At 49.9% G+C, this 26771-nt stretch overlaps 2 protein-coding genes across 3 annotated transcripts in view; one reads left to right on the plus strand and one right to left on the minus strand.

Annotated features, from left to right (window-relative positions):
• MINDY4 (MINDY lysine 48 deubiquitinase 4) overlaps positions 1-7748 on the minus strand; it is a 116651-nt gene extending 108903 nt beyond the window's left edge. For both annotated transcript variants that reach the window (XM_059933640.1, XM_059933641.1), the window contains exons 1-2: positions 7637-7748; positions 1114-1233 (exon numbers count right to left, since the gene is read on the minus strand). In XM_059933640.1, coding sequence (XP_059789623.1) covers positions 1114-1233; positions 7637-7699 — 183 coding nt within the window. In that variant the 5' untranslated portion in view covers positions 7700-7748. The remainder of the gene's footprint in view (positions 1-1113; positions 1234-7636) is intronic.
• Positions 7749-20398: 12650 nt separating this feature from the next.
• Positions 20399-24987, plus strand: INMT (indolethylamine N-methyltransferase). The gene is given in 4 exon segments (XM_059932735.1): positions 20399-20580; positions 22101-22308; positions 24325-24373; positions 24375-24987. Coding segments are annotated over 4 exon segments (792 nt in total). The 5' UTR covers positions 20399-20426; the 3' UTR covers positions 24756-24987.
• The last annotated feature ends 1784 nt before the right edge of the window (positions 24988-26771 follow it).

The following is a 26771-nucleotide window of genomic DNA, read 5'->3' on the forward strand; positions in this document are numbered from 1 at the left end:
GGAAAATCTTTCTAAAATGTACAGTCCACTCTCCTGCCTTAAAAGACAGCCAGAGGAAGATTGCTGAGTATCTGCTGCCTGGGGCAACAGTCTCCTGTCTACAGGAGATGGAGGGGCCCGAGTGTCACTGCAGGACCCAGAGGATGAAGGTCTTTACTGGGCCTCTGGTAGGACTTCACCTGGCTGCCACTTGTGATAAATGCTGAACGACACGATCACGAAGTTCTTTCCAACTCTGACACTGTGCCCTCCCACAAGGCATCTGCTGGAGAGCCCATTCTTGAATCAAATTATAGCATTCTCTGTTCTTACCGAAAGAGCAATTAATTCAGAATGGTAGCTTCATTCCTTCGTTCCTGTATATTAATTCACTCGCTCATTCATTCATAAATACACACTATTTACTATGTCATCAGTCCCATGTCAAGTATGGGGATACAACGTATCCTGCACCGTCCGAGGTAGTGCGGGAGGCAGATCCTAATTAAACCACCACACAAATATTCTATTATAAACATAATAAGCCACAACAAAGGAAAAATAAGGGGTACCCTGAAGGCTTGTAACAGAAAGTGGAGGCATCGAGGCTGGGGGATCAGGGAAGCACCCCGAGGTGCCTGTTCCATTTGCTACCTCAACTCCAACGCACCCGGCTTAGCTGAACCCAAGCCCTGCATCTGCCTGAATTAGATGTCACAGTGACCTTAAGAAAAAGGTGTTACTCAGAACTGCAGAAGGAAAACCATATGCAAGCAGAGAATGGAAATTTTTAGCATAACTGAATGCTATATTTTTAAGTACAGTCTTACTAAAAATAGCCTCATGGGGGGAGGAGGGAGCACCGGGAATAATTGTTGCAGGCTCGGGTTCAAAATGCGCCCCAGAGCTGCGCACGCGCGGCGCGGTAGGCCAGTGGGGTGCGGCCAACTCAGGCTGGAAACCCCACACACACAGTTGGGATTTGTCCGCCCTCAGCCTGGTCTGTTTCTCCCTGACTGCATGTATGGCAAGCCTCCGGCCACTGGTCTCGGATGACCTGGCAGGGCTCATGAGTGCTTTTGACGTTGCCACATTCCGTTCCAGAACTCCGTACCACACGTTAAAAGCATGTACCTTGTTCTCCTTGTAGAGAACTTCAAGATGCAAAACCTTTCGGAGATGGTTTCTGCTGTTTATGCTGAGATCAGAGCGTGGGCGTTCCTGGTCCATGGTCACACACGTCTTCTTTAAGCCCTGAGGGAAGAACTCTGAATCACTCTTTACCATTTTAAATCAAAACCTTCTGAGCTCTGACTCAGAGGATAAACAAACGACTGTTGATGTTCCTTATGATCATCTTCTCCTGCCTTCCTCTCAGGATACTGGGAGGACCAAAAACTGACTTAAGCATTTATTTTTATATAACCTTTACACTTGATATCATCTTCACAATTATTATTCCGAATCTTACAGCCACCCCGTGGGCTGGGCTCAGGCTGGAGTTGTCAGCGCGTTTTATAGAAAAGGAAAGTGAAATCCGGGTAACAACTGTCTGGACCGAGGCTGGCTCAGGAGCCCTGGGTTTGGCCTAGATTTGGGGCCACAGGGTATGAAGCTTTAAAAATAAACAAAAGGAAAAGCATAAACAAAAGGCCAATATTCATTCCCTTCTTTCAGATGGGGCACCAGGGTCGATTTGTCCAACATAACACAGTGGACACACATAGCGGGAGTTCTGACCATCCCAGGCTGCGAGGCGGTGACGCGAGGACCCAGACTCACAGGAAGCACGTGGTAAGCGTCTGCAGTGCCCCAGCGCAGCCGCTTTCCATCATCCGGCCCTGAACTCCCAGAAGGCCAGCCATGGGAAGCACTATTCCCCCTAAGAGCCTGGCTTCTTCATTCGAAAACGACAGCAGCTGTGGCCTGCCCACCTCCCCAGAACGCAGTGATCACCAAATGGCAGAAGATGAGGAGATGCCTCACACACAGCTCAGCCTGGCATTAAGGGAGCCCCTTGCTCCTGATGGATCCAGACCCCAGTGCTAGCCAGGCGTCAGTGGCTCCCCTAGGCTTTGTATTCAGAATTTTACGGAGGCTCTCAGTGCTGGGAAAACAAGACAAAACCTGCTGCCTGCCATGAATTGGGACAAGAAGAATTTGTGAAACAAGACGTATGAACACAACCTTGAACCAAAAGAAATGAAAAGAAGTCTTGGGCCGGTGGAGGGGAGGGGGGGAGCGGGAACAGAAAGAAATGTTGGGGAAAAGGTAGGGACATGCCTGGGTCCATTAAAGAGAGTCAGCCGGAAGGAGAGGTGGGACTCAAGAGGCACCTGCATTTCATGGGGGCTTAACCATGGCTTTCCCACCAAAGTGATGTGGAAACCTGTAAAATAAGGGTCCCTCTCTTCTGGGTAACTCTTGATGTTCGTCAGCAGTTCAGATCAGCAAGTCTTGGCACACGTAACAAATTCCCTGGGATTGTGGTGCAAACTGGCGTTTGAAAACCACTGGAGCCGTGGACAAGGATGCCCTCAGAAATCAGCCAGTCATCGGTCCCATCATTCATTCAACAAACACTTGTCGTGCACCTGCTCTGTGCCAGGCTCTGTTCTAGACGCAGGAGATATAGCTGGATTATGGCCAAGTCCTGCCCTCATGGAACTGACATTCTGTTAGGGAAGCAAGCCATAAACAAAGGGGTAAATGTACAGTACACCAGCTGCTAATATGCTCTATTATGAAGACAGAGAAAACAGAGAGAGAGGAGACACTGTTTTAGATAGTCAGCTATTTATCAAGCATCATCCATGTGCTCACTCCTGTCTTCAAGTTTCCCCACCTGTTAAATGAAAGGAACAAACCGTTCGTCCACTAGTTCATCTGCTAGAGGCGGAGGAGTGAACAGACCAAAGTCCTGGCCCTCACAGAGCTCACCTACTATCAGGAAAAAGACAACAAATAGAATACCCTGTGGGAGAAAAAATACAGCAGAGTCAGGAAACAGAGAGGGCCACGAGGGGGTGCAGGGCAGGGTTGCTACTTTATAAAAGGTGATCAGGAAAGGCTTCATGATTAAGTGACATTAGAGTCGAGACACGAGGGAACTAAGGGAGCAGATTGTGCAGACACTTGTGGGTAGTGTTCTACAAGGGCAAAGGCCCTGTGGCAGCTACAAGGAGGCCAGTACAGCTAGAGCCATGTAACTAGGGAAAAGTGTCAGGAAATGAGGTCAGAGAGGTTGCCCAGAGCTTGCTAAGGAAAGGCCTTGTCAGCTTTTGTAAAATGGAAAGGCTCCTGGAGGATTTGAAAAAAGGAGCATCCTGGACTAACTTATATTTGCCAAGGATCACTTGGCTGCTAGGTTGAGAACAGACTGTATGAGATAGGGGATTACGTATTAAGATTAGAAGGCTATTGAACAACTCACATGAAAGATGGAGGTGACTTGGACCAGGGTGGTTGTAGCAGAAGGGGGAATAAATAGCTACATTCTTTAAGTGCTCTGATGGGAAAGCCTACAGATTTACTGATGGACTGCATGCAGGGTGCACAAAAAGGAAAAAAAGCCAGGAATGGTTCCAAAGGTTTTGGTCCAAGCAACCAAGTTAGTGATGCCACTTACTGAAGTGGGAAAAATTGCAGGAGGTGAAGGAATCAGGAATTGAGTTTTGGACGTGTTAAGTTGAGATGTTTATTGGATATCCAAATGGAAATGTAACATAGGCAGTTGGAAAGAATGTAAGAGTTCAAGGAGAGGTCTTGGCTAGAGATAGACATTTGGAAATTGTCAGCATATCAAGGGTACTGGAACCCACAACAGTGGTGGAAGTGGCTGGGAAATGAATGGAGAAGAGAAGAGGGCCAGAGACTCAGTCTTTAAGCCCACCAGCATGCACAGCTCAGGAAGCCAGGGGGGACTTGCCAGGAACCTGAGAAGGTATAGAAGGAAAACCAGGAGAGGGTGATCTCCAGAAGCCAAGGGGAATGAGTTTCCAAGAAAGGCATAATCAACTGAGTCAAACACAATTGTTAGATCAATAAGTGTAAGGACTGAAAATCAGAAGTCATTGGTGAACTTGACAAGAGTTGTTTCCATGGAGTGATGGGGACAAAAGCCTGATTAAAGTGGGTTTGAGAAAACAGGGAGAAGAATTAGAATCAGAGCATACAGAGCCCTCTCATGGGTTTTGCTATAAAAGAGAAAGAGACTAGTAGCTGGAGGGGCTTGGGGGTCAAGATGGAATTGGTAGGAGCACGTATACACGTTGATAAGACTAACCCAGTAGAGAAAGCAAAATGTATGATACGATACAGAGAGATGACGATAACTGCACCCGTGTCCTGGAACACACAAGAGGGGACAGGCACACAGGGAGGGGTTGGAAGGAAGGAAGGAAGATGGAGAATTCATTCCTAAGAACAGGAGGCAGGGTGGGGCGAATAGTTCAGGCCCAGGAAGGTTAGTTACTGTGGTGGTAGGGCGTGCTGGAGTTTTCTCAAGGCTGCTTCTATTTTCTCAGTGAAATTAGAGGGGGAGGGGGCTTTGCAGCTTGAGGAGAGAGATGTGTGAAATGGTCGGCCAAGATGTGAGAGAGTGAACGGGCTGGAGAGGTATAAGAAGATGGGCGGGCATCCCTGAGGCATCACAGGGGTGAGTGGCCATGAATTTGGCATGAAACCATCAACACGGTGGTGTGTTTTCCCCCAGCCCCATTCAGCTCTGCAGTGCAGGCACAGAGTAGACCAAGCTGAATTTCTAACATCGGAGGAGTATAAAGAAGCGAGAGACAGGGGCTTCCCTGGTGGCGCAGTGGTTGGGAATCTGCCTGTCAATGCAGGGGACACGGGTTCGAGCCCCGGTCTGGGAAGATCCCACATGCCGCGGAGCAACTGGGCCCGTGAGCCACAACTACTGAGCCTGCGCGTCTGGAGCCTGTGCTCCGCAACAAGAGAGGCCACGACAGTGAGAGGCCCGCGCACCGCGATGAAGAGTGGCCCCCGCTCGCCACAACTAGAGAAAGCCCTCGCACAGAAACGAAGACCCAACACAGCCGAAAATAAAAATAAGTTAATTAATTAATTTTAAAAAAAAAGAGAACAGTTTAAAAAAAAAGAAGGGAGAGACAGGCAAGGGAGTTGAGCGTGGTGTTGAGGGCGTGATTACAATGATGGGTGGGTAAGACGTGAGGAGAGGTCACAAGAGGGCTGAGGAATGGTGAAAAGTTGGCAGGAACAGTGGAAGGGAGATGGGAGTGAGGCTGAAGAATAGTTTATATCGGGCTACTGATGGGGGTGAGCTGGAAGTGAGGGACGATGGGATGCTTGGAACTGAGATTATGGAAACAAGCCTAGGGCATGACCACCTGGAAGGAGTGTCAAAGGTCAGATGGGACAGGTCCCTGCAGGAGAGGGAGGCTGGGGCACGAGAGGAGGGAGGCCTGGAAGGCTAGGGCACCAGAAGAGTCACCTTGGTGGACCCTGCCATTGCCAGGAGACTGTCATGATTCTCCCTGCAGGGGGATCACGCTTGGAGGAGGCCAGTGTAGCTGGGTACAGAGTAGGTTGGAGGGTAGAGGAGGAGTAGTGGAAGGTGAGGTTCGAGGGGGAGCCGGCAGCCACGCCATGGGGAGCCTGGTAGGCCCTGGTGAGGCCTTCCCTGGGATTTTATTCTAATTGCAAAAGGAAGCACGTGGAGGGTTTTGGACAGAGGAGTGACATGATGTGACCTGCTCACCCTGGGCAGGTTTCTTCGCCTGCCAGTCTGATCATAGTCTTTTGTGAAAGGGAATAATTATACCTCTTTCAAGACTGTTATGAGGATTTGAGAAAATAAACAGGCATCTAGAAGGTACCTTGCACCACGATGGGCACGCTCTTGGTTAGAACCGCTCGGTACCTGCCTTGTGCCAAGGCCTGAGGGGAGTACACAGTTTCTGCCCCAGAGCAGAAGGTGATGAGCAAAGCAGCCAACCTGAGCTGCAGTTCCAGCTCTCCATGACTTTCTGAATGACTGCGGGCAACTCTTTTCTCCTCTCGGGGCTTTAGTGTGCCCCGATGAAAAGTAGGAAGGAGAGGAGACCAGGTGAACCAGACGACTGCCAAGATTCCGCCCAGTTCAGGTGTCAGCTCTGTGGACCTGTCTAGTGGGTGAGACAGGCAGATGTATAAACTATGACATGAGCACCGATGAGCAAACCACAGACAAATGAGTAGTTATTTCAGCCACAGTTACCTGAGACATCTTGAAGGAAATGGAACTTGGGATGGACCATGGGTGGAACAGGGAAAAGAAAGCATGTGAGAGAAGCTGGAAATGAGATTGGGCTGGTAAGGTGAGGTCAAGCTACAGGGGAGCCTTGGATATCAGGTGAGGTCTCTGGATTTCATTTGTACTCAAGAAAGGATAGGCATGAGGAAAACTCTCAGACAGTTTTGCTTGGTAGCCCAGACTTAAAAGAAACGATGGCCGTGGTCAGCTTCACAGGGTGTATCACTGATATCCCGTGTGTAGCCAGGACTAAGTGATGGCAGGTCAATTAGTCATGAAAACAGAGCAGGTACAGTGAGGCCACATAGCATTTTAAATAAAAATACATTTTCAAAAAGCAAAGAAAGACACTTTCAAAACAGGTGCACATCAGAGATGGGGGAGGGGACAATGTTGAATGCCTACTATGTGCCAGATACAGTGGCTGGGACCTGCCCGTACATTATTATTAATCCTCATTATAAATCTGCCAAGAGTAGGTCTTATTATTCCTCTTTTACAGATAGGGAAATCAAGGCAGTGAGTAAGGTACTCCAGCTTGAGCTGCTAATTAATAGCGGATATTTGAACTGTTCCCTCTGACTCCAAAGCCCCTCCCTTTCCCCCATTCAAAACACTGTTTATTTTGTCTGTGTGTGTCTTTTAATGCCAGACAAGAGCCCATCGTCCCCGCCCAACGTGACACCAGGAGGACACCAAACACATAGCAGGTGGTCAGCCTGGGTCAGCAGTGGGTGCTTTCCCTACACACCCATACACAGTGACCCCCAGTGACCTCTTCCCCAGCCTGCCTTCATCTCCACTGTCAGGGCAGGTGGGAGCCAAGGACCTCCCCAACTTCTGAGTTCTCTGAAAATTCTCCTGGGACAAGACAATAGGAGAACTTAAAAACAAAACGACCTCAACGATTGAACTTCCCACTGATGAACAGGACTAAAAGGTTTGACTGGCAAGAACTTTTTTAGCCCTTTGGATTTCCTTTGCGGGGGAGTTCTTTCCTAGTGGGATGTAAGCCTTGGGACTGGTTATGGAGCGCGGCGGCAAGGCCGGCCTGCTGGGCTCCCAGAGCCTCGTGAACTTCAGGAAAATGCGGAGGGCCCAGGCCCCTGGTTCGCGCGCCCTGGAGAGAGATGCCCGGGAGGACGGCCGCGGTCCTGCCCCGCTTTGCGGGAAGTGCACCGTGACAGAAATGGCTCCTGGGAAATGTAGTTCCCCAGGCCCGGGAAAGCGGCGCTTGCATCGGGCATCTCTAGGGCAGGCAGCGGGCAGGGGAAGGGCTCCCTCCCCGAAGGTGCAGAGGTTGCAGAGGTGCCTCCAGACTGTTCCCCCCGCCACCCCCAAAATTGAGCAACTTCCCAGGGCTGTGAGGGCGGCGCCACGTACCTTCCTGCTGAGGAACTCCCTGACCAGGGAGGCCGCCACCTCCTCCACGAAGAGGGTGTCCATGCTCCGGTCTGCCCACGAGGCCGCAGCGCCTCAGCCCCAGATCCCGGGTCCGTTGGGGCCAGTATGGCCGCGTTGCCGTGGCGACGGTGTCAGCAGAGCCGGAGAACTCCGCCCCTTCCCTGGGAGCGCGCGGGCTGGGAAGGCGGGAGGGAAGGGGTGGAGCAACCTTCAAACTTGCCCTGAGAGCTGGAGGCAGAACCCAGAAGGTACAAGCCCCGTGCATCCCAGGGTTCAGGCCGCGGGCTCTAAGCTTGGGTCCTGGCACTGGCCCTGTCCATCTGGGTGGCCTAGAACAAGTCGCTGTTCCAATCTGAGTCGCATCTCACAAGGTGTGAATTGGGGAGAGTGCCTGGCTCCTGGTTCCTAGAGGAGTAAACCCACAGTGAAGTGGCCCCTAGAGGTCCACCCCCAGCACCTCAGCCGTCTCCTGGGTTCCCCCAGGCTGACTCACCTTGGTTGGTCTCCGCTGCAGGGATGAGGAGGCCCAGGACTCTCTGCTGACTTGGTGCTCAAATTAAAGGCTGGATCCCTGGCCCCCTTGGTGCCTGCTTTCCCATAAGGAGACTGCCAGTTATTGAGCACCAGGCATTTACATACATTATCACATCTTTAGTCCTACAACCTCCAGGCAAGGTGCTTACTATCGGCCCATTCTTTAAACCAAGACACTGAGATTCAGAGAGGTTAAGATTATGCTAAAGATCACACAACTAGGAACTGACAAGGCTAGGATTCCAGCCAAACCCATGCCTTTGCCCAGTACCAGCTTCCCCAAACTCAGTCACTTGGGGACCACCTTCACAATCTCCGCCCCATCTGCACATCACCCAGTGTATTGGTTTGCTAGCGCTGGTGTACAAAGTACCACACACTGGGTGGCTTAAACAACAGAAATGTATTCTCTCACAGTTCTGGAGGTTAGATGTCCAAGATCAAGGTGTCAGCAGAGTTAGTCCCTTCTGAGGTCTCTCTCCTTGGCATATAAATGGCCGCCTTCTCCTTGTGTCTTCGCATGGTCTTCCCTCTGCATGTCTGTGTCCTAATCTTCTCTTCTTAAAAGGATACCAGTCAATTGGATTAGGGTCTACGCTAAATACCTCATTTTAACTTAATTACCTCTTTAATGGCCCAGTCTCCAACTACACATACATTCTGAGGTACTGGGGGTTAGAACTTCAACATACAGATTTTGAGGGACACAATTCAGTCCATAAAACCTATACTGTTACTTACATATTATTGACTTTAAGCCAACATACGTGTTTCCAGATTTATTTCAAAAGGAAAGTATGGAAATCCAAGATCAAGGCACCAACAGATTCAGTGTGTGGTGAGGGCCTGCTTCCTGGTTCGTAGATGGCTATCCTCCTACTGCATCTTCACATGGCAGAAAGAGTGAGGGAGCTTGGTGGGGCCTGTTTTATAATGGAACTAATCCCCTCCAAGAGGGCTCCACCGTCATTACCTAAGCACCTCCAAAGGCCCTATCTCCTGATACCATCATGCTAGCGGTTAGGATTTCAATATATGAGTCTAGGGGAAACACAAACATTAGACCATAACGATTACTTAGATAGTAGTATTTCAGCAAAAACTTGAAGAAAGACAGGATAAAAGCCATGCAGATACTCAGAGAAAGAGCACTCCAGGTAGAAGAAACAAGTGCAAAGGTCCTGAGACAGCATCGAGCCTGAGTGCTTGTGAAACAGGGAGGCCAGGAGGGAATGAGGCAGCAAGACCCACTATGAAGGCCTGTGGCTCTCGGAAGGACTTGAGCTTTTACTCTGAATTGGTTTTTGAGCAGAGGAGAGACAGGCTCTAAGCTAGGTTTTAACAGGACCTCTCTGGCTTTGGGGTTGAGAACAGACTGTAGAGGGGTGAGTGTAGAAACAGAGAGTTGAGTTAGGAGGTAATTACAACAATCAGGAATCCAGGTAGATTTTAGGTTAGACATATTGTGTGTGTGTGTGTGTGTGTGTGTGTGTGTGTGTGTGTGTTTTATACTTGCCTGACTGTGGGACTTTTTTTTTTACTACATTGGAATGGAATGGTTAAGGAAGAGAAGCACAGGAATGCATTGTATTTCCAGATACATAGCTGGCTCCTGGGGATACAATAACCTTAAGATAACTTTAAGATGCCACATAAAGGGGGACAATCTGGTCAGTATGGGAAGGGTGAAGGGTGTCCTGCCAGCAGTCTGGAGGAGGGAGTGGATTGCATCCTATATCCCATATCTTGCAGCAGATCCCAGCCAGTCATCCTGACTTTTTTGCATTGTGCTCCCGTGAGTTGGAGAATCCCACAGAGTACTGTAAGGGGGTCCAGCTCTCCTGCCAGAATGTGAATGGTGGTGGTCCTCAAAAATGACTCCTTACAATGAACATGCAGACATGGGACAAAAACATCATCAAAATAAAGACCCAACCATTATAAATACCTATAATCATTTTTTAATGCTTGTCCAAGTTCCATAAAATGGGGATCCACCCCTGGAGCCACTAAATAAACCAGAGTTATAGAGCATGCAAACACAGTATCTCCACCCCACACGCTAGCCTAAAACCAGCCTTAGCCAAGATGAGCGTTGGCCTCACTAGTGATGGGCAATCATTTCATTTGCTTACTCAGAAATTCAATGGACTACTAACTCACTGGGCTTAGCAATGGAATTGTGAAAGAAAAAGTTAACCCCCAAAAGATGACATACAGCAGATCTCCATGTAAACCTAAAACAAAGTAAACCAAAAAATCATAATTTGTAGGAAACATAGATTCAGCATAGCATTTCAAAAATAAAAGCAAGGGAATGAGGACCACATGATTCAGGAGAGCAGCTGCCTCGGGAGTGGGAGGCAAGGGCGCTGGGTAGGGGAGAGCCACAAGGGTAAGTATAAGTAATTGTCAGTGTTCTGGGTGTCATGGGGACATTTGTTTCATAAGTGTTTGCTATAGTATTTCTATTGGTTCATTAGTTAATAAAAGATGGCCTTGCAGGGACCAGTGATGAGAAGATGTCATGAACCAAGGCGTATTATTAATTGATTCAATGCCCCTGAGGTCCAGAAGAAGTGGGGGAGGAAACGGGGGCAGAGGGACATTCAGTGGACTTTACCTTGGAGGGACAATTTAGATGTCTTAGAACACAGAAAGGGTTCTGCGGGCATGTGTGCATGCACGTGTATAAAATCATATATATCACTGTGCAGCAGAGGCTCTATGCATCTGAGAGTGAGCGCCTGCGTTTGTGTGAGTCTAACCATAGAAGTTTATGGGGTCCCTGATTCTGCCCAGTACGCCGTTGGGCGCTGGCAGCAGGGTGCAGCAGGCATGGTATGGGTCTTGCAACAGGGAGGTAGGCCTGCTGCATTGTTTTGTGAGAGTTCAAGGTCATGTAGTGCCTCCTCCAGAATGCTCCAGAGAGGGAGCTGACTGAATGGATCCCCTTCCAACTTAGAGCCCCTTGAGGGCAGGGCTGGGCATTTCCCTGAGTCAGAAGTTTCCAGAGAACAGAAGCACACATGCTTGTCCCCATGACCATGTCCTCCCCAGGGACCTGCTTTCCAGGCTCAGGGAGGTGGGAGCACGGGTCTGACAAGGTGCAGCATGTCCGGACCAGCTGGGTTGGAAGGACGTTATGAAAGTCCTTTAATGATGTGACCCTCAGTCTTTCCCAACTGTTCCGGCCACCACTCCCAGAGGTCAGGACAAGGGGCCCAGCCCAGGCCACTGTCCTTGGCAACATGAAGGAACTGGCCACCTCCCAATCTCACCTCCCAGTCTCTACTCCCCAAGGCTACCAACGTGAGACTGCAGAGGGAGGGAAGACCCGGGCCCCAGCCTGGCTCGAGCAGGGTGCCGTGGGGCAGCCAAAGCCCCGGTGAGGGTCTCAGCCTTTCACGCCCACAGCATTCCAGACCCTCTCACTTCCAGGAGTGATGGGGTCCAGCGGGCTGTGCAGGTATGTGCAGCAGGGCCATTCAGGCAGGCCTGCGTAGTGTGACCATCCAGGCACAGGGTGAGGGGACAGCAGAGGCATCCAATGAAATTTTGAGCATGTGGCTACTTTAATCAAGGAGTATGTGTCATTCTCTTCCACATCTGTGATGGTTAATTTCATGTGCCAATTTGGCTAGGCCATGGTACCCAGATATTTGGTTGAACATCAGTCTAGATGTTGCTCTGAAGGTATTTTTTTAGATAAGATTACCGTTTAAATCAGTCAACTTTGAGTAAAGAATATTACCCTCCATAATGGGTTGGGCCTCATCCAATCCGTGGAAGGCCTTAAGAGGAAAAGACGGAGGCCCCTCAGGAAAGATGGCATTCTGTCTCCAGACTGCCTTTGTCTCAAGCTGCAACATTAGTTCTTCCCTGGGTCTCCAGACTGCCAGCCTGCCCTGCAGATTTCTCTCTCTCTCTCTCTCTCTCTCTCTCTATATATATATATATATACACACATATATATATATATATATACATATATATATATATATATATATATATATATATATATATATACACATATATATATGTATATGTATCCTACTACCTCTGTTTCTCTGGAGAACCCTAACTAATACATCCCCCCTCAATCCACCTTGCTACACACTCACTCTGAAATGGCCCTGAGAAAATTCTTGAGCAAAGCTCCTTAGCACTGCCAAGATAAAAAAAGATGCCTTCTTCTCTGGGGAAAACTGCAGTCTCTGACAGTTACTCCACATCCTGATGCTTTCACCATTAAGTGCAGACCTCAGACCCTCAGACACAGCTGTCAGTCCCAACTTGCGAGTAGTTCCTGATTGAAACAATATGATGTCACCCTTTGGAAATCACAATATAATATCCCCTAAGAAAGCACTCTACATAAAAATTCTGGTCCAAGTAAATCAATGGAAAATTCCCCCAAAACACTGTGGCAAAATCCACTGATTGCCCACAGAATCCATTCTTTCCTTCTTTCGTGAAAATATATTTGGAGCAGGGCAAGTGGCTTCCCAGCCATACTGTATTTCCCAGCTTTTCTTGAAGTTGGATGTGGCCATGGAACTAAGTGGTCACCAATGAGAGGGAATGAGAGGGCCAGCCCTTTAAGACTAGGCTCCACCTTTGCCACACTCTTCACTCTCCAGCAAGCCAGAGCACAGCTGCACCTATGGGTGTGTGCTGTGACCATAAACACAAGACAACACCCTAGGGCAGTGATTCTCAAATTGTGGCCCCCAAAACACCAGCACCACCTGAGAATTTGTTAGAAATGCAAACTCTCAGTCTTTACATCAGATCTACTGAATCAAAAAGCTCTGAGGGTGGTGCCAGCAATCTGTATTAAACCAGACCTCTATGTAATTCTGATGCTCACCTATGTTTGAGCATGCCTCCCTAGGGGGTGGCAGAAATAAGACAGAAGGCATCTGGTTCCCTGAATGACTACATGGAGCGGAGTCACCAGGGGGCCTGGAATTCAGATGCTTACAAGTAAGAGAAGTAAACTTCCATCGGGTTTGGGCTTTGTTTATTTATTTATTTGTTTGTTTTTATTTTTGGAAGTGGGGATGGGGGTGTCTTTTGTTACAGCAGCTTATCTTTTCAACCTAAATAATACAAACCTCCAGGAATGAGTAAAAACCCAACTGCAGGCAGTGGTCCCTCTCTCCAGGGTTTGCTAGACCAGAGCTTCCCCATGGGAGCGTCCACACCAACCCGCTGCAAATTCGGTGTGGGTGTGCTCAGATCATGACCTCCTCGGGCCTCAGGGCAGCTGGCTGAAACCTATCTGGCCAGAGACCACAGGCTGTACAGCCATGAGCAGCCTTCTCCATTTACCCCAATACACATTATCATTTTTGTGTGTGCCCTGACATGAAAACTGCCCTGGGGAGGCCTCCTGCTCTTCATAAGGTTCCATCTTCTGCTTCTTGCTCTCCCTTCCCCTGCTTCTCTGACCTCTTAGTACACAGCAAGGTCTGGGTCTCTTGCTCTGATGGCCTGACTTGGGCACCCTGCTCCAGGTTGGCTATTTGAACATTCCAACGCCATACTCCTGAGCTGATTGTCATTGGGATTTTCCCTTCCACTCCAGTCTCCCCAAAGACAGGGGGATCCACTCTCAATTTTAAGGCAGTGCTTGGAGATTGTTGTAGGATTTCTTTTCTCCCAGGTTTCTCTGCCTGAGTCCTTTGCTCCAAAGGAGGCTGTTTGGAGCAGGTAGCTATCCGCACCTCCCCAGGTCCACTCAGGCTCAGGGGTGGTTGCTTCATGGACCACTTCGTGTGCTGGCAGGCAATGTGATGGGTCTCAGGGACCAGAGCAAAAGAAGGCAGCCTAGAGCCCTCAGTTCTTTGCTTTTACTCCCATGCCTGATTATATTGGTTAGCATTAGGTTCAGCTGAGAGTGACAGACAAGGAGGACTTAATAAGGAAGTGCTCAAAGAATGATGGGGACATGTCAAAAGAACACACAAGCCAGCTGAAAGAGACTCCTACTGGCCAAATCTGTGCATCAGAGTAAGCAATGGCAATAATATAGATCATAACCCATTGAATAGAAATAAGAATCTGTGAGTCCATATTTACTGTAGGAAAGAAAGAGAGAGAGAGAAAGGAAGGAAGGAAGGTCCTTACATTTGTATGTCAACTAATAAATGTAGAAAACTGATAGAATTAACAAATCACACAGGCACCTTATGTATCTGCACAAAGGCACCTTTTGTATTAGCAGCAGCCATGATTCCTGGGCTGTGTCTCTTCCCATTCGGGGCTAGAGTAGGGCTGCCAGATGGAATACAGGACACCCAGTTGAATTTGAATTTCAGATGAACAAATAAGACTTATTTCAGATAAGTATGTCCTGTGCAATTTTGGGAACACACTTACCCTAAAAAAAACGTATTTTGTTTCTCTGAAATTCAATTAACTGAGCATCCTATATTTTTAGTTGCCAAATCTGCCAGCCCCAGTCTGGAGGCAGTGGTATACTCAAACTGACGTGTATCATTTCATGAGAGCCAACTGTTAAATTTTTAGGAATTTTCTGAGCCGATTGTTAAACCACTGGGAGTTTGAAATCAACCATGGTGGGAGTATTTACACCATGGAAACTGCCGTCATCACAAATCAGTGCTTTTCTTTTTTGAGAACTGGTTGTGAAACATTTACCAATTCTCCACCGTCTAGAAGCTTCCTTGTCTTTAACATAATGAGTCAAGACTCTGAAACCGTGTCCGTGGGTGCTCTACAGTTGCATGGGAAGCACACACCCAGGGCCACCAGGGAAGGCAGCCTCACAGGGACTGATGGTACCAGAAGCACTTCCTGCCCAGGGACTACCTGGCCATCTACTATGGCTTCAGCTGCGGCCTGTTGTCCAAGGCCGAGAGGCTCAAGTTTAACCTGGAGTGTCTCCACAGGACCTTTGGACGGTGAGCAGAGGGGCCACTTCTGGCAGCCCCTTGAGCATCTCTCCAGGGACCTGGATGGGGGATGGGGGAAAGGTGTCCAAGGCCACCAGCTGGAGTGGAAGCCTGGTCTTCTCTAGGGGCTGCAGGGAGTGGGGGTTGAGGTGGGGGGCTGGCTGGGCCCCGCTCCCGTCTTTGGGCAGATGTTATGCAGCAGGTCGGGGGCTGTCTCCCCACAGCTCTGGAGCTGCGTGCTGGACCAGAAAGCGGGAAATGCAGTGAGGAGAGTACAGCACCTGTTCCCAAGCACTCTCCGTTAGCCCCTAGATCTTTGGGGTGGGGCAAGGAAAGCTCTCAAGGTCATCAAGCCCAGCCCTGCCCTGGCACAGACAGGCCTCAGAGACCCCGAGAAGGCCAAGGGCCAACAGTGGGATTGTGGCCGAGTCAGGATATGGCTGTAACGAGGGTCGGGAAAAGCCCTACACGGGGAGTCAGTAGTGCTGGGTGGCGTCTCAGTCCTGCCCCGAACCTGCTGGCAGGACCCTCAGCCTCCAAGGGCCTCAACTGAACCATCTGTAAAATGTCTCAAGGCATCTGCCTGCCTCCCAGTCATAACTGTCCTCCCCCTGGTGACACAGTGATTGGGCAATGGCCTCTAGGCTCTCGGGGCCATGACGTCACTCTGCACAGCTGATTGGGGAACAGTGCGGGGGAGCGTCCTGGTGAGGAGGCAGGAGAAGTTTAAGAGGCGGCTGGGCCTGGAGGAGCAGGAGGGTTGGTCGGAGAACAGCCTGGCCAGGTGTGACCCCACAGGCTGAGAGATGGCCCCAAGCCCAGGCTCCGGGCAACATGCTGGAAGTCACACTTCATTGCAGCTTCCAGGCCACCCTCAACTCAGCCTTGGGCCATTTTCCCAGGTCATCTCCTTCTCAGCCCAGCTGCCTGTCCCTGTCTACCCTCCCACAGGAAGCCATCCAGGCAAGGCTGGACATGCACGAGAGGCTCCCAGTTGGCCTTGAACCTAAAGGCCCTACCCCCAGGATGGCCTCTCTGAACACTTCAGCCAGAATCTTCTCCAGACTAGGGCCTGGGGCTCCTGTTCTCTGTCCAGGAGGGCAGCGGTTACACTCCTGGCTGGAAGATATTGGGCCGATTGTTTAATCTTTCTCAGACTCAGTTTTCTAATCTAATTAGTCTAATTAGGGTTCTCCAGAGAAACAGAACCAGCAGGCTGTGTGTGTGTGTGTGCACATAAAAAATATATATAAAGAGGTTCAGTTTAAGGAGTTGGCTCACACAATTATGGAGTATTATGGAGGCAAAGTCCAAAATCTGCAGGGTGGACCATCAGGCTGGAGAACCAGAAAGAGACAATTCAATGGCCACTTCAAGTCTGAAAACCGTCTGCTGGCAAAATTCCCTCTTGCTCAGGGGAGGTCAGTCTTTTGTTCTATTCAGGATTTCAGCTGATTGGATGAGGCCCACCCACATTATGGAGGGCAATCTGCTTTACTCAAAGTCCACCAATTTAAATGTTAATCTCATCCAAAAACACCCTCCCAGAAACATCCAGGATAATTTCTGACCACATACCTGAGCACCAGGGCTCAGCTAATTGGACACACAAAATTAACCATCACAGTACTCCAGGGTGAGTAGCAGGGAGGAGCCATTATCCTAGAGCTGAGACAGAGCTGTACGGAGAGGACCTCCTGCAGGTGCCGACAGCAAAGGAGCTGAAGAATAAATACCTAGACTCCCTCTCCTACCTCCCCACAATATCCTGCAAAATCCAGTAGAAATCCAGAGGGCAAGGGAGCCACTAATATAGTCCACATGAGTCAGCCTTCTGGGGCTCACAAGAGATGGAGAAGGATGGAGAGTGGATAGTGAGAGACACATAGAAGATGCCCAGCTTAGCATCTATTAACATTTCCAGAATTGAACTGAGGACATCTATGAACCCAGAACCCCAGCAGTGGGATGTGGGCATCCAGGGGTCTGCCCAGGGGGGGTGAGGGGAGACCACCCTTTCATTCATTCTGCTGCAATTGGATGTCCTTGAATGGACAGACGAGGCCCACCTCAACTCAGGGCCTCCAGTGACTCCTGCTGCCCAAAGGAATGGATCCAACCCCCCTGGCATTCCAGAGCCTCTACCCTCTGGCCTTCACCACCTCTCCACCAGTTCCACCCTCTCCATCCCAACACACATCTTGACTCTGGCCTAGCCAGGGGCCTTCACAGCACTAGGGTAATCTGCTCAAAGTCAAGTCTTTTATGGATGTGTTCTAAAGAAGGGTTTCTCAATCTCAGCTCCACTGACATTTCAGGCCAGATAATTCCTTATTGGGGTGGGGGACCCAACTATGCATTGGAGGATCTCTGGCAGCATCCCTGGCCTCTACCCACCAGATGTCAGTAGAACCCAGTCTCTACTGTGACAACCAAACATGTCTCTAGACTTGGCCAGATGACCCGAGGGAGGCAAAGTCACCCCTGGGAGAGAACCACTGTCCTAAGGTTTGCCTTCATCAATTTGACAATATTTTGTTGATGCCAGGGCTGTCTCAGTCCCTTTTCAGAATGTCTGCATCATCTTAAACATCCTTCTATACTGTGACTTTTGAATAACTCAGGGAAATTTCCATTTAAGAAGACTTCTGCCTTAATTTCAAACACAGGAGCACATTCTCAAGCTATCAAGAAAATAAACTGCTTAAGAGTCGACCAGCTGAGAAAAGAATCAATCTCATTCTCCAGATTAGGAAAACTATCATCTCAGCATCTCCCGCTCTGATACCCCTGTTATCTTTCTTCCCACATGAGCCTGTGGGGTGAAGAAATGATTCCAGAACTTGCAGGGGTAAACAAGACTTTTCTCTGGTGAGTCGTAAGCAGGCACACAGAGCCTCATCTCATACCAAACACCAAAATAAAGGCTAAGTATCTTTTTAAAACCATCACAGAAGCTATCACAATTGGATAGCTATCAGATCTCTGGACATGGAAGAATTTTCAAAGCTTAGATAGAAACAAGCTCAAAGGAAAAATAATTTAGCACATTTTATTAAAGAAAAATTAAATATTTGTCCTGCAACAATAAACAGCAAAAGCATTGTTTTCCTTAGAAAAATAATTTGGCAAGTATTTACCTAAATTATTTGTACGAAAAGTTTTAAAAAATTGATCCATTAATCTTATGTCTAGGAATCCAGCCCAAAGCCAGAATCCAAAATACAGAAGAAGCTTATTGCACGAGGATATTAATTATAAGATTATTTATAACAATGAACACCTGTTAAGTCTCTTACCTGTCAACCACTTGGGGAGCAATTAAGTCAAGCTTAATTGGACCTCTGTGTACTGTTTATTAGGCAGCACTAAAAACTGACATTACCAGCTCATTTAGAGTGATACAGAGAAGGGATGCTGACCCCGTGCTGGGACAACCAAGCAGGCATGGGGGGCACACACGGTGACTCTACGGCCCTGTGAAACCACTGCAGGTGCACGTGTCTGGGGACACACTGATAATAAGAAACCCTGGGACAAATATGATACACTCAGTGTCACCAATGATTTTAATCCGCCTAGAATTTATGTTAATTTAGTCTGAATATAACATTCCTTTTTACAAATTGGAGAGAGGTCTAACTTTATTTTCTTCCAACTGGACAGGCAGTTGTTTCATCACCATTTATTATATAATCGACCCTTTTCTCCCTGAGTGGAAATACCACAAGTACAGGTTCTAGTAGTATCAGAAGAGGGGGAAATTTGCACTGAAAACAATAAAATAGAGTTTCTATTCTGTTGAAACTCAAAAACCTGAAAAATAAATGTTGATTCTGGGTGGTAGGACTTGGAGCTGTGAGGCTCACATCACAGCGGCCTCAGTATCACCTGGGAACCAGAATCTGCATTTAGCCAGGTCCCCAGGCTATTCCCAGGCACACTAGTTTGAGCAGCACAGCTAAGGGACCTGGATAGACTGTGTAGTATGATGGGGAGAGAACAAGGTTTGGAGCTGGTCTTTATTTTGGCTTTGGACATGGGCCTTCAATCTGTACCTAGACCTAGACTTGCTGCCAAGACCCCCTTGGGAAAAGGCCCGTCACCCTCATCCTCCTCATCTCCAACAGGAGGGGGGAGGGTCTCAAGATCCTCTCTACTGATTGTTGTGAAGATGGCAGCGAACGAGGGTGGGGGACACACCTGGCGCATATTACAGGCCAGGGCCCCAGAATTGCCCATTTGCAAAACACACTAGAGTTTGCTACCTGAAATCTCTGATCTTAGATGAATTTTTGAAAGAGATTTGGCAACACTTTTTTATATAAAACTCTTATTTTGAGATCATGTAGATTCACATGCAGCTGTAGAAATAATACAGAGAGATCTACGTATGCTTTACCCAGTTTCCATAATGGTGGCATCTTTCAAAACATAGTAAATATCACAACCAGGATATTGTCACTGATACAACCCACTGCTCTTATTAATCTTTTCCTAGTTTTACTGGTAGTCATATGTGTGTGAGTGTTTGCATATGGTAGTCATATGTGTGTGTGTGTGTGTGTGTGTGCACAAATTCTATGCAATTTAATCACATGTTGTGTTTACGTATGCCAATAGTTTTTAAACGGTTTGTGCAAACAGAGGCTTCCCAACATTTTCAGGGGCCCTGGTTAAGCTTACTTTTACCCTCAGCAAAATAAAGGATTGATTAAGCAAATAGAGTAAACAGGATTGAAGACAGGGGGAAACATTTAACCAAGCTCAGGACAAACTCTTTTCAAGAGCAAGCTCACTGCCCTGAGTCAGTGAAATCTCAGCCACGTCTGCATCCTGTTTTCCACCCTACGGGTTTTTCCTTTCTTTGTCTCATTTTTCCACCAGTCCCAAAGAGGGAAGCATCCTTGACCTACTCCAGATGCTTGGTCTCTCTGTGTCTGTGTCCATCTGTGTCTCTCTCTTAGTTCTGTGGCACTGTCCCTCTGCTTCATGCTCTCCCAACCTTAACCCTCACCAGCAGTACATACATTCAAAACATCACCTCTCAGGAGCCAAATACTGAGAACCCCCAGGAGCACATGTTGGCCACCCTGTTGCATTTCTGTGTTGAGATAATTATCAAACAGATAAACTCCAGCCAGAAAAGCTAACATCGTGGCCTGACTCCAACTATGTGGAATCCGAGCTCCTCCCTGGGAAGGAGGGTCTGTCTAAGGAGATTATGAAACTCCTGATGGGAAGAGGCAGGGAGAGGAAAGTGGACATAACAGGACTGCAGCAATGGGAAACACAGCCAGGTCCCAGCTAGAATGGAGGGCAAGCTGTACACAGGAGAGGACTACAAGAAACAGTTCGACTCCCAGAACTACTTAAAGACGTACTACACCTTCGATTCAGGCACCGTAGCTGAAAATGAAATCTTGAAATTTAACCTGAAAAACCTCTTTGAAACCTTCTCTTCAGGTGAGTGTCTGGTCTCCATCTCAGGGAGAGACAGGGCTGCACCTGACAGGAAGAGCTGCCGGCGGCAGGGGACCTGTCCTCTGGGACACTGCTCACCAAGGATGTTGCAAAGGCAGCTCAGCCTGTGAACCCATGAGGACCTCTGCTGGGTGGCCACTGAGCGGGACCTAAGCACTGGCCTTAGAAGCCAAAGAGCCAGGCTTGAGTCTATGACAGTCAGTCTCAGTTTCTTCCCCTTGTGAAATGGGAAGGTAACTCCTGAGCTGTGGGGCTCACAGGCTCATGCTGGAGGGGATATGAGACAACAGACATGAGCACACTGCCTGCGTCTGACTATCTCTGCCTGTCTTCCCCTAAAGCCGGGCTTTGTAGCCTTGGCTCATGAATCCCCTTGAAAATCTGAGGAAAGCTCTGGTGCACAGGCGTGCGCACACACACACACACACACACACACACACAGAGTCACACTCCTAATCTTTTACTCAGAATTAAGAGAGTTCATGGATACACAAAGCCAAACCACAGCTCAGCTTACAAAACCCTGCTCTTGGGCGTCAGGCTGGGTGATCAGCAGAGATTATCGCCCAGGTTCCTCAGTGCACACAAGGAGAGGCTGAGGTGGGAAAGAGGGGGGTGGCCAGCCCAGGTCAGACTGCCAGTCAGTGGCAGCAGCGAACTTCAAGATCAGTTAACGCAGGGCTGCCATGCACAGTTGGGCAGGGAGTGTACTGAACAATTAGGGGTTACTTAGTCACTCAGCAAACATTGCCTTACTATGTAATCAGTGCCAAGAATGGTATATTAAGCAATGTCCACAGAAATACAGGGGAAAGAAAGCTTAAGGCTCACAGAGACATCTGAAGAGACTTTCTAGAGGAGGGACCGGCACTAACCCTTGAAAAATAGACAGGTGTGTTTCAATGGAGCGTGGAGGAGGGAGGAAGCAGGGAGAAGAGGGCAGTGCGCTAAGTGCTACTCTGAGGCAAAGATCCTTCCCCTCAACTCATCACCGGATCCCCTTGCCTCCCCTGATTGGCTGAGCCAGTTTTGAACCCACTGGCTCAGGTCTTATCCCTTATCAGAAGCTCTGTCTTCTGCAACGAGGAGGTGGGAGAGTGGGCCATGGGGGGATCACTCTCACCACTGTTTTAAACCCAAAGTCAGAAGACTGTTGGAAATAAACCAGTTCCAACCAAGAAGTCAATCTGAAACCTGCCCAGAAGTGCAGAACTTGTCCTATCAGGCCTCTGGTAGCAACCCTTGGGGCAGCAGGGGGACGTGGTGTGTGCCAGGCTATGCCCCACCCACCAGCTGTCACCCCCTGAGTCCCAGGCGTGGGGGTCTGGACTCCCCACACAGCCTGGCTGCTACCCAAGGCAGGGTCGGGTCCCCTGTGAGCCACCCTCCCCTGCTGGCAAGCCCTGGGGCAGGGCAGAGCCTGGCATCTCCATCCACCACAGCTGGGCCTGGAGTAGGGTGTCCCCCGCTCCCACGCACCTGGAAAACACTGTCTCCTGCAGCAGGAGTGAGAGGTGTCGTACTGATCAACACTGGCCCAGGCTCCACCATCTACCAGCTGCTCTCAGCCTGTGAAGCCTTCCGGGAGATCATCGCCTCAGACTACTCGGAGCAGAACCCCCGGGAGGTGAAGAAGTGGCTGAAGAAGGAGCCAGGGGCCTACGACTGGTCCCCAGCCATGCAATACGTGTGTGAGCTGGAGGGAGACAGGTACCCACGGCCACCATCCCGCTCAGATGAGGTCTCCCCATCACCCGCAGGCCAGAGCCTGAACCTGCCACCCTGCTTCACCTGCCACTTCCCTACAGGTTCTTCCTGACCTGGGTCTCTGACCCAGAGCACCTCCCTCTCTTTGAGTGAGTCCTGCCTCCAGCCTCAGAGCTGCCTGTGCTCTTAGCTTTGGTTGCCCTACTGGGCTCTCCATACTTTGTATCCCACCCATCCTGCAGGACCAGCTTCAGTCCCGCCTCCTCCTGGAAGCCTCCCCTGATTGCTCTAGCCCACACAGATCTCACTTTCCTCTGGTGCAGCTTCTCCTTAACCCTAATGTTGGAGGGGAACTTGTTATGGGAAGACATGGGGTTCAAGGAATCCCCCTGAAGCACTCCTACGAAATCCCACAGACCAACAGCATTGACCCCTCCAGGCACCTTCCCCATCCAATTCACAGAGAGGGAACCCATCTACCAGAGCCCCATGGGGGACAGGCAGGATGCTGGCCCTGATTTTGCAACTGAGGAAACTGAGGCCCAGACATGGAGAGTGGCCTCTAGGCCACCTTAGAGCCAGGACAAAGATCAGAGTTTAAATTCCTGACCCATCCTTGGGCCATGGGGCTCTGACCTAGTTATAGGTAGGGGCAGCCTGAAGTGGGACAGAGCTGGAGGGTCTCTAAGCACAGGGTCTCCACATCAACCCAGCCTGGGCTTCATTCATTCCTGTCATCATTCACGGAGAGCATTCTGATGGTCACTCCTGCTTCTAGGTACTGGGACTATTACAGTGAACAGACAAAGTCTCAGCCCCAAGGAGCTCACATTCTAGTAGGGAAGACAACACAACCAAGCTAGAGAGAGGTAGATATTCAGGGAAAAACAAGTGTTCTAGAGAAGAATCTTCAGCTGAGTAGAGGCCTACAAGAGGTAGGGGTGCTGTGTTAGGTGGAATGGTGTCTTAATCACCTCGGGCTGCCATAGAAATGCCATAGACCCAGTGGCTTAAACAAAGACATTCATTTCTCACAGTTCTGGAGACTGGAAGTTCAAGATCAGGTCTGGTGAGGGCCCTTTTCCTGGCTGGTAGACAGCCGTCTTCTTGTTGTGTCCTCACAAGAAGGAAAAGGAAAGTCAGCAAGCTCTCTAGTGTGTCTTCTTTTAAAAGGCACAAATCCCACCATGAGAGGCCCCATCCTCATGATCTCATCTACCTCTAATTACCTGCCAAAGGCTCCATCTCCAAATACCATCACATTCATGTTAGGGTTTCAGCATATGATTATGAGGGGGGCACAATTCCGTCCACAGCAGATGGTAAGAGGAGGCCTCTCCAAGGAGAAGCCCTTGGAGAAGCTTCCTGGGTGAGGTGAAGGAGGAAGGATGTGCAGATCTGCGGAAAGAGAGTGTCAGGCAGAGGGGACAGCAAGGGCCAAGGCCCAGCAATGGGAAAGCGCATGTTTAACAAAGCACATTTAAAGGGTCAAGGGCTGCAGGGAGGAGGCATGTGGATATGTTGCTTAATGGGTACAAAGTTTCAGTATGGGGTGATAAAAAATTTTGGAAGCAGACAGTAGTGATAGTTGCACACATTGTGAATGCAATTAATGCCCCTGAATTGTACATTTAAAGTGATTTAAATGGCAAGTTTTTGTTATATATATTTTACAACTTGAAAAATTAATGAGGCAATGTATCAAAAATTGAATTATTTTGAATTATCAAGAAGAAAGATAAATAGAAGGAGAGGAAGGAGGAAGTGGACAAAGAGGAAGAAGGAAGAATCAAATGTCAAATCCCCTGTCACCTACTAGCTGTGTAGCCTTGAGTAAATCACTCAACCTCTCTGTGCCTCAGTTTCCTCATCTGTATAATGGGGGAAATACGATCTCCCTCAAGTTGCTCAACAGGTTAAATTATGGGCCTTGCCCATAGGGAGCCCCTGCATAGAGGGTGAGGGGTGGAGAGATGTTGTCATAACTTTCATCATCACCTCCATGACCCTCCTCCACAGGAGCAAGTGGCAGGAGAAGGAGGCCCGTCTCCGAAGGACAGCGACGCTGGTTACTGAAGTGTGACGCGAACCAGCCACACCCACTGGGGCCCGCCCAGGTGCCACCAGTTGACTGTGTGCTGACCCTGCTGGCCCTGGAGTGCGCCTGCCATGACGTGGACGCCTACCGGGCGGCCGGGCGAGGCCTGGTCAGCCTGCTGAAGCCGGGCGGGCACCTGGCCACCGCGGTAGCCCTGCGCACCCAGCACTACATGGTGGGCACCAAGAAGTTCTTTGGGCTCCACCTGGAGAAGGAGACGGTGGAGAAGGCCTTGCAGGAGGCCGGCTGCCAGGTGCTGAGGTACCAGTACTCCCCCGTCAGCTACTCAGAGGCCCACTGCATCAATGAGGGCATCTGCTTTGTGGTCGCCCGCAAGGGTCCCGGGGCCTGAGGCCAGCCTGGCAGAGAGGGCCTGCCCCAGAAGGGAAGTCAGGGCCAGCGTTTCTTAGAGTCTCACTCCACAGCCCCCTAATGCAGGGCCAGGCTGAACTCTACCCCTTCATTCTTATTACTATGTCCCAAGATCACAGGTGAAAAGCAGGGTCTCCCTGCCCCCAGCCCAGGGATCTGTCCCGCACACCCTTTTCTGGCTCATACTGCACCAAAAAGTCAGGAAAATAAAGTGGCTCAGCTAGATACTGTCTTAATTTGGTTCCTCCCCCCACCCCCCCCGAAGCAGACCCTCAGACAAGGATTTGAAAGCAAATAGTTTATCTGAGAGAGGATCCCAGGAAACACCAATAGGAGCGTGGGAAGGAAAGCAGGGAAGGCAGGCAGACAGGCAGGTAATAAAGGGTGTGTCATCAAGCCCGTCACCACTGTGGGCAACTGGAGATCACCTGTCGGGGGGCTTCAGAGTCGCCCCACTCCAGGAAGTTGGGGCATTTGTCCACCAACTCCCAGGGTCGTGGTTGAGGGCTGCCCAGGGTGCATTAATTGGCCAGGATTTTTGAGCCTGTCTATCATGTGCAACAGGAAGAGACACTCAAAGACTTGCAGGGCTGGTCCCTGGAAGTTGGAGGGTGGGGCTGGTCTGGGCAGCCTGGCGCTTCTGCTGGAGGAACAGGACCTCAGGTTCCCAAAGCCCAAAGGCATCTGCAAGAACTAGATGATTTCCAGGCCAAACTTCTATTCCCTCTTGGGTGGGAAAACCAAGATCTGGGAGGAGAGGTGACTGGTTCCTGATGGCTCAGTGAGTCCACTGCCGAGCCAGAACCGGAGCCGCGGGCCAGGTTAGGATGGACCTGGATGGGGGATGGAGCTGCCGGGAGAGGGTACAAAGTGAGACCTGGAGAACCCGGGGGAGGCAGGGGCCTGTACCCAGCCCGTGGACTCTGTGCTCCTCATTCTTTCTTCCTGAGGTCACCCCATGGGCCCAGTACCCTGGGCTTAGGAGGGGAACCAGAGGTCCAAGGCAGCTCCCCCAGAATATCTGTGAAGTGAGGTTACTATGGACCTGGCAGGTGATGGAGCCCCAGGGAGTGGTCAGCTGTACTAGGCCAGGCAGGGAGAGTCAGACTGCTCCATCCATATGACCAAGAAAACAAGCTCTTGGAGCTTTGGGAAGACCTGGGTTACATCCCTAGAAGAAACTTCACGAAGTTGTGTGTCTCTCAAGACACTCCTTGCCCACACAGCCAGCCAGCTCACACCCCAGCCAGCTCCTGACCCTGGGCTGACATGTTCTCTCTGGGATGTGGGAGAGTGTCGGCCTTTCTCCAGCAAAGCCTGGCTCATACAAAGCCCTTCATGCTCTCTGACCTAGGGCATGGGCCCCTCACAGCTCCCAGCGTCTACATTAGTCCATGCTCCATCAAGCAGTCTCCCAGAGCAAATGCAGTCAAGCCCCTGCCCTGTTGGAGCCGTGGGCCTCGGGAAAAGGTCCCAACAGGTAACGGCCCACGAGGCTCTCCACAACCTGGCTGCAGCCACCAAGCAGGGCTCCCTGAACGTCCAGCCACCTCCCACCTGCACGTCCTCGCTACAGAAACCCGTCCTCTCTCTTCCAGCCCATGCCCCAGCTCTGAACGTCTTCCAACAAGGTGTCCAGGACACAGCAGTGACAGGGAGAAGGGCTGAGCCAGGGCTCTTCACCCAGACAAAAGGGCAGCCTCCATTTGCTAACCTGCTGCTAAAGCCCAGTGTTTTCCAAACTGCTTCTATTGTGTTCTTGGGGGTCCCTGAGCCCTAAGGCAGAGGGCAGCAGCAGGACAGTCCTCCTCCTTCCAATGTCAGCTGGGACGTGGGCTGCTGACAGGAGAGAGGGGGCAATGTGAGGCGGCAATGGCTCCCCATGACCACCAGAGGGCAGTGCAGGGCAGAAAGCTGCCGGCAGACGTGCAAGGAGAGCAGATTTCAGGGGTTTGCTTGGAAAGAAAATTCCATGCTTGGGCCCCTTTTTGGCTCA

Source organism: Balaenoptera ricei, chromosome 9 (assembly GCF_028023285.1).
Source record: "Balaenoptera ricei isolate mBalRic1 chromosome 9, mBalRic1.hap2, whole genome shotgun sequence".
Lineage (NCBI taxonomy): Eukaryota > Metazoa > Chordata > Mammalia > Artiodactyla > Balaenopteridae > Balaenoptera > Balaenoptera ricei.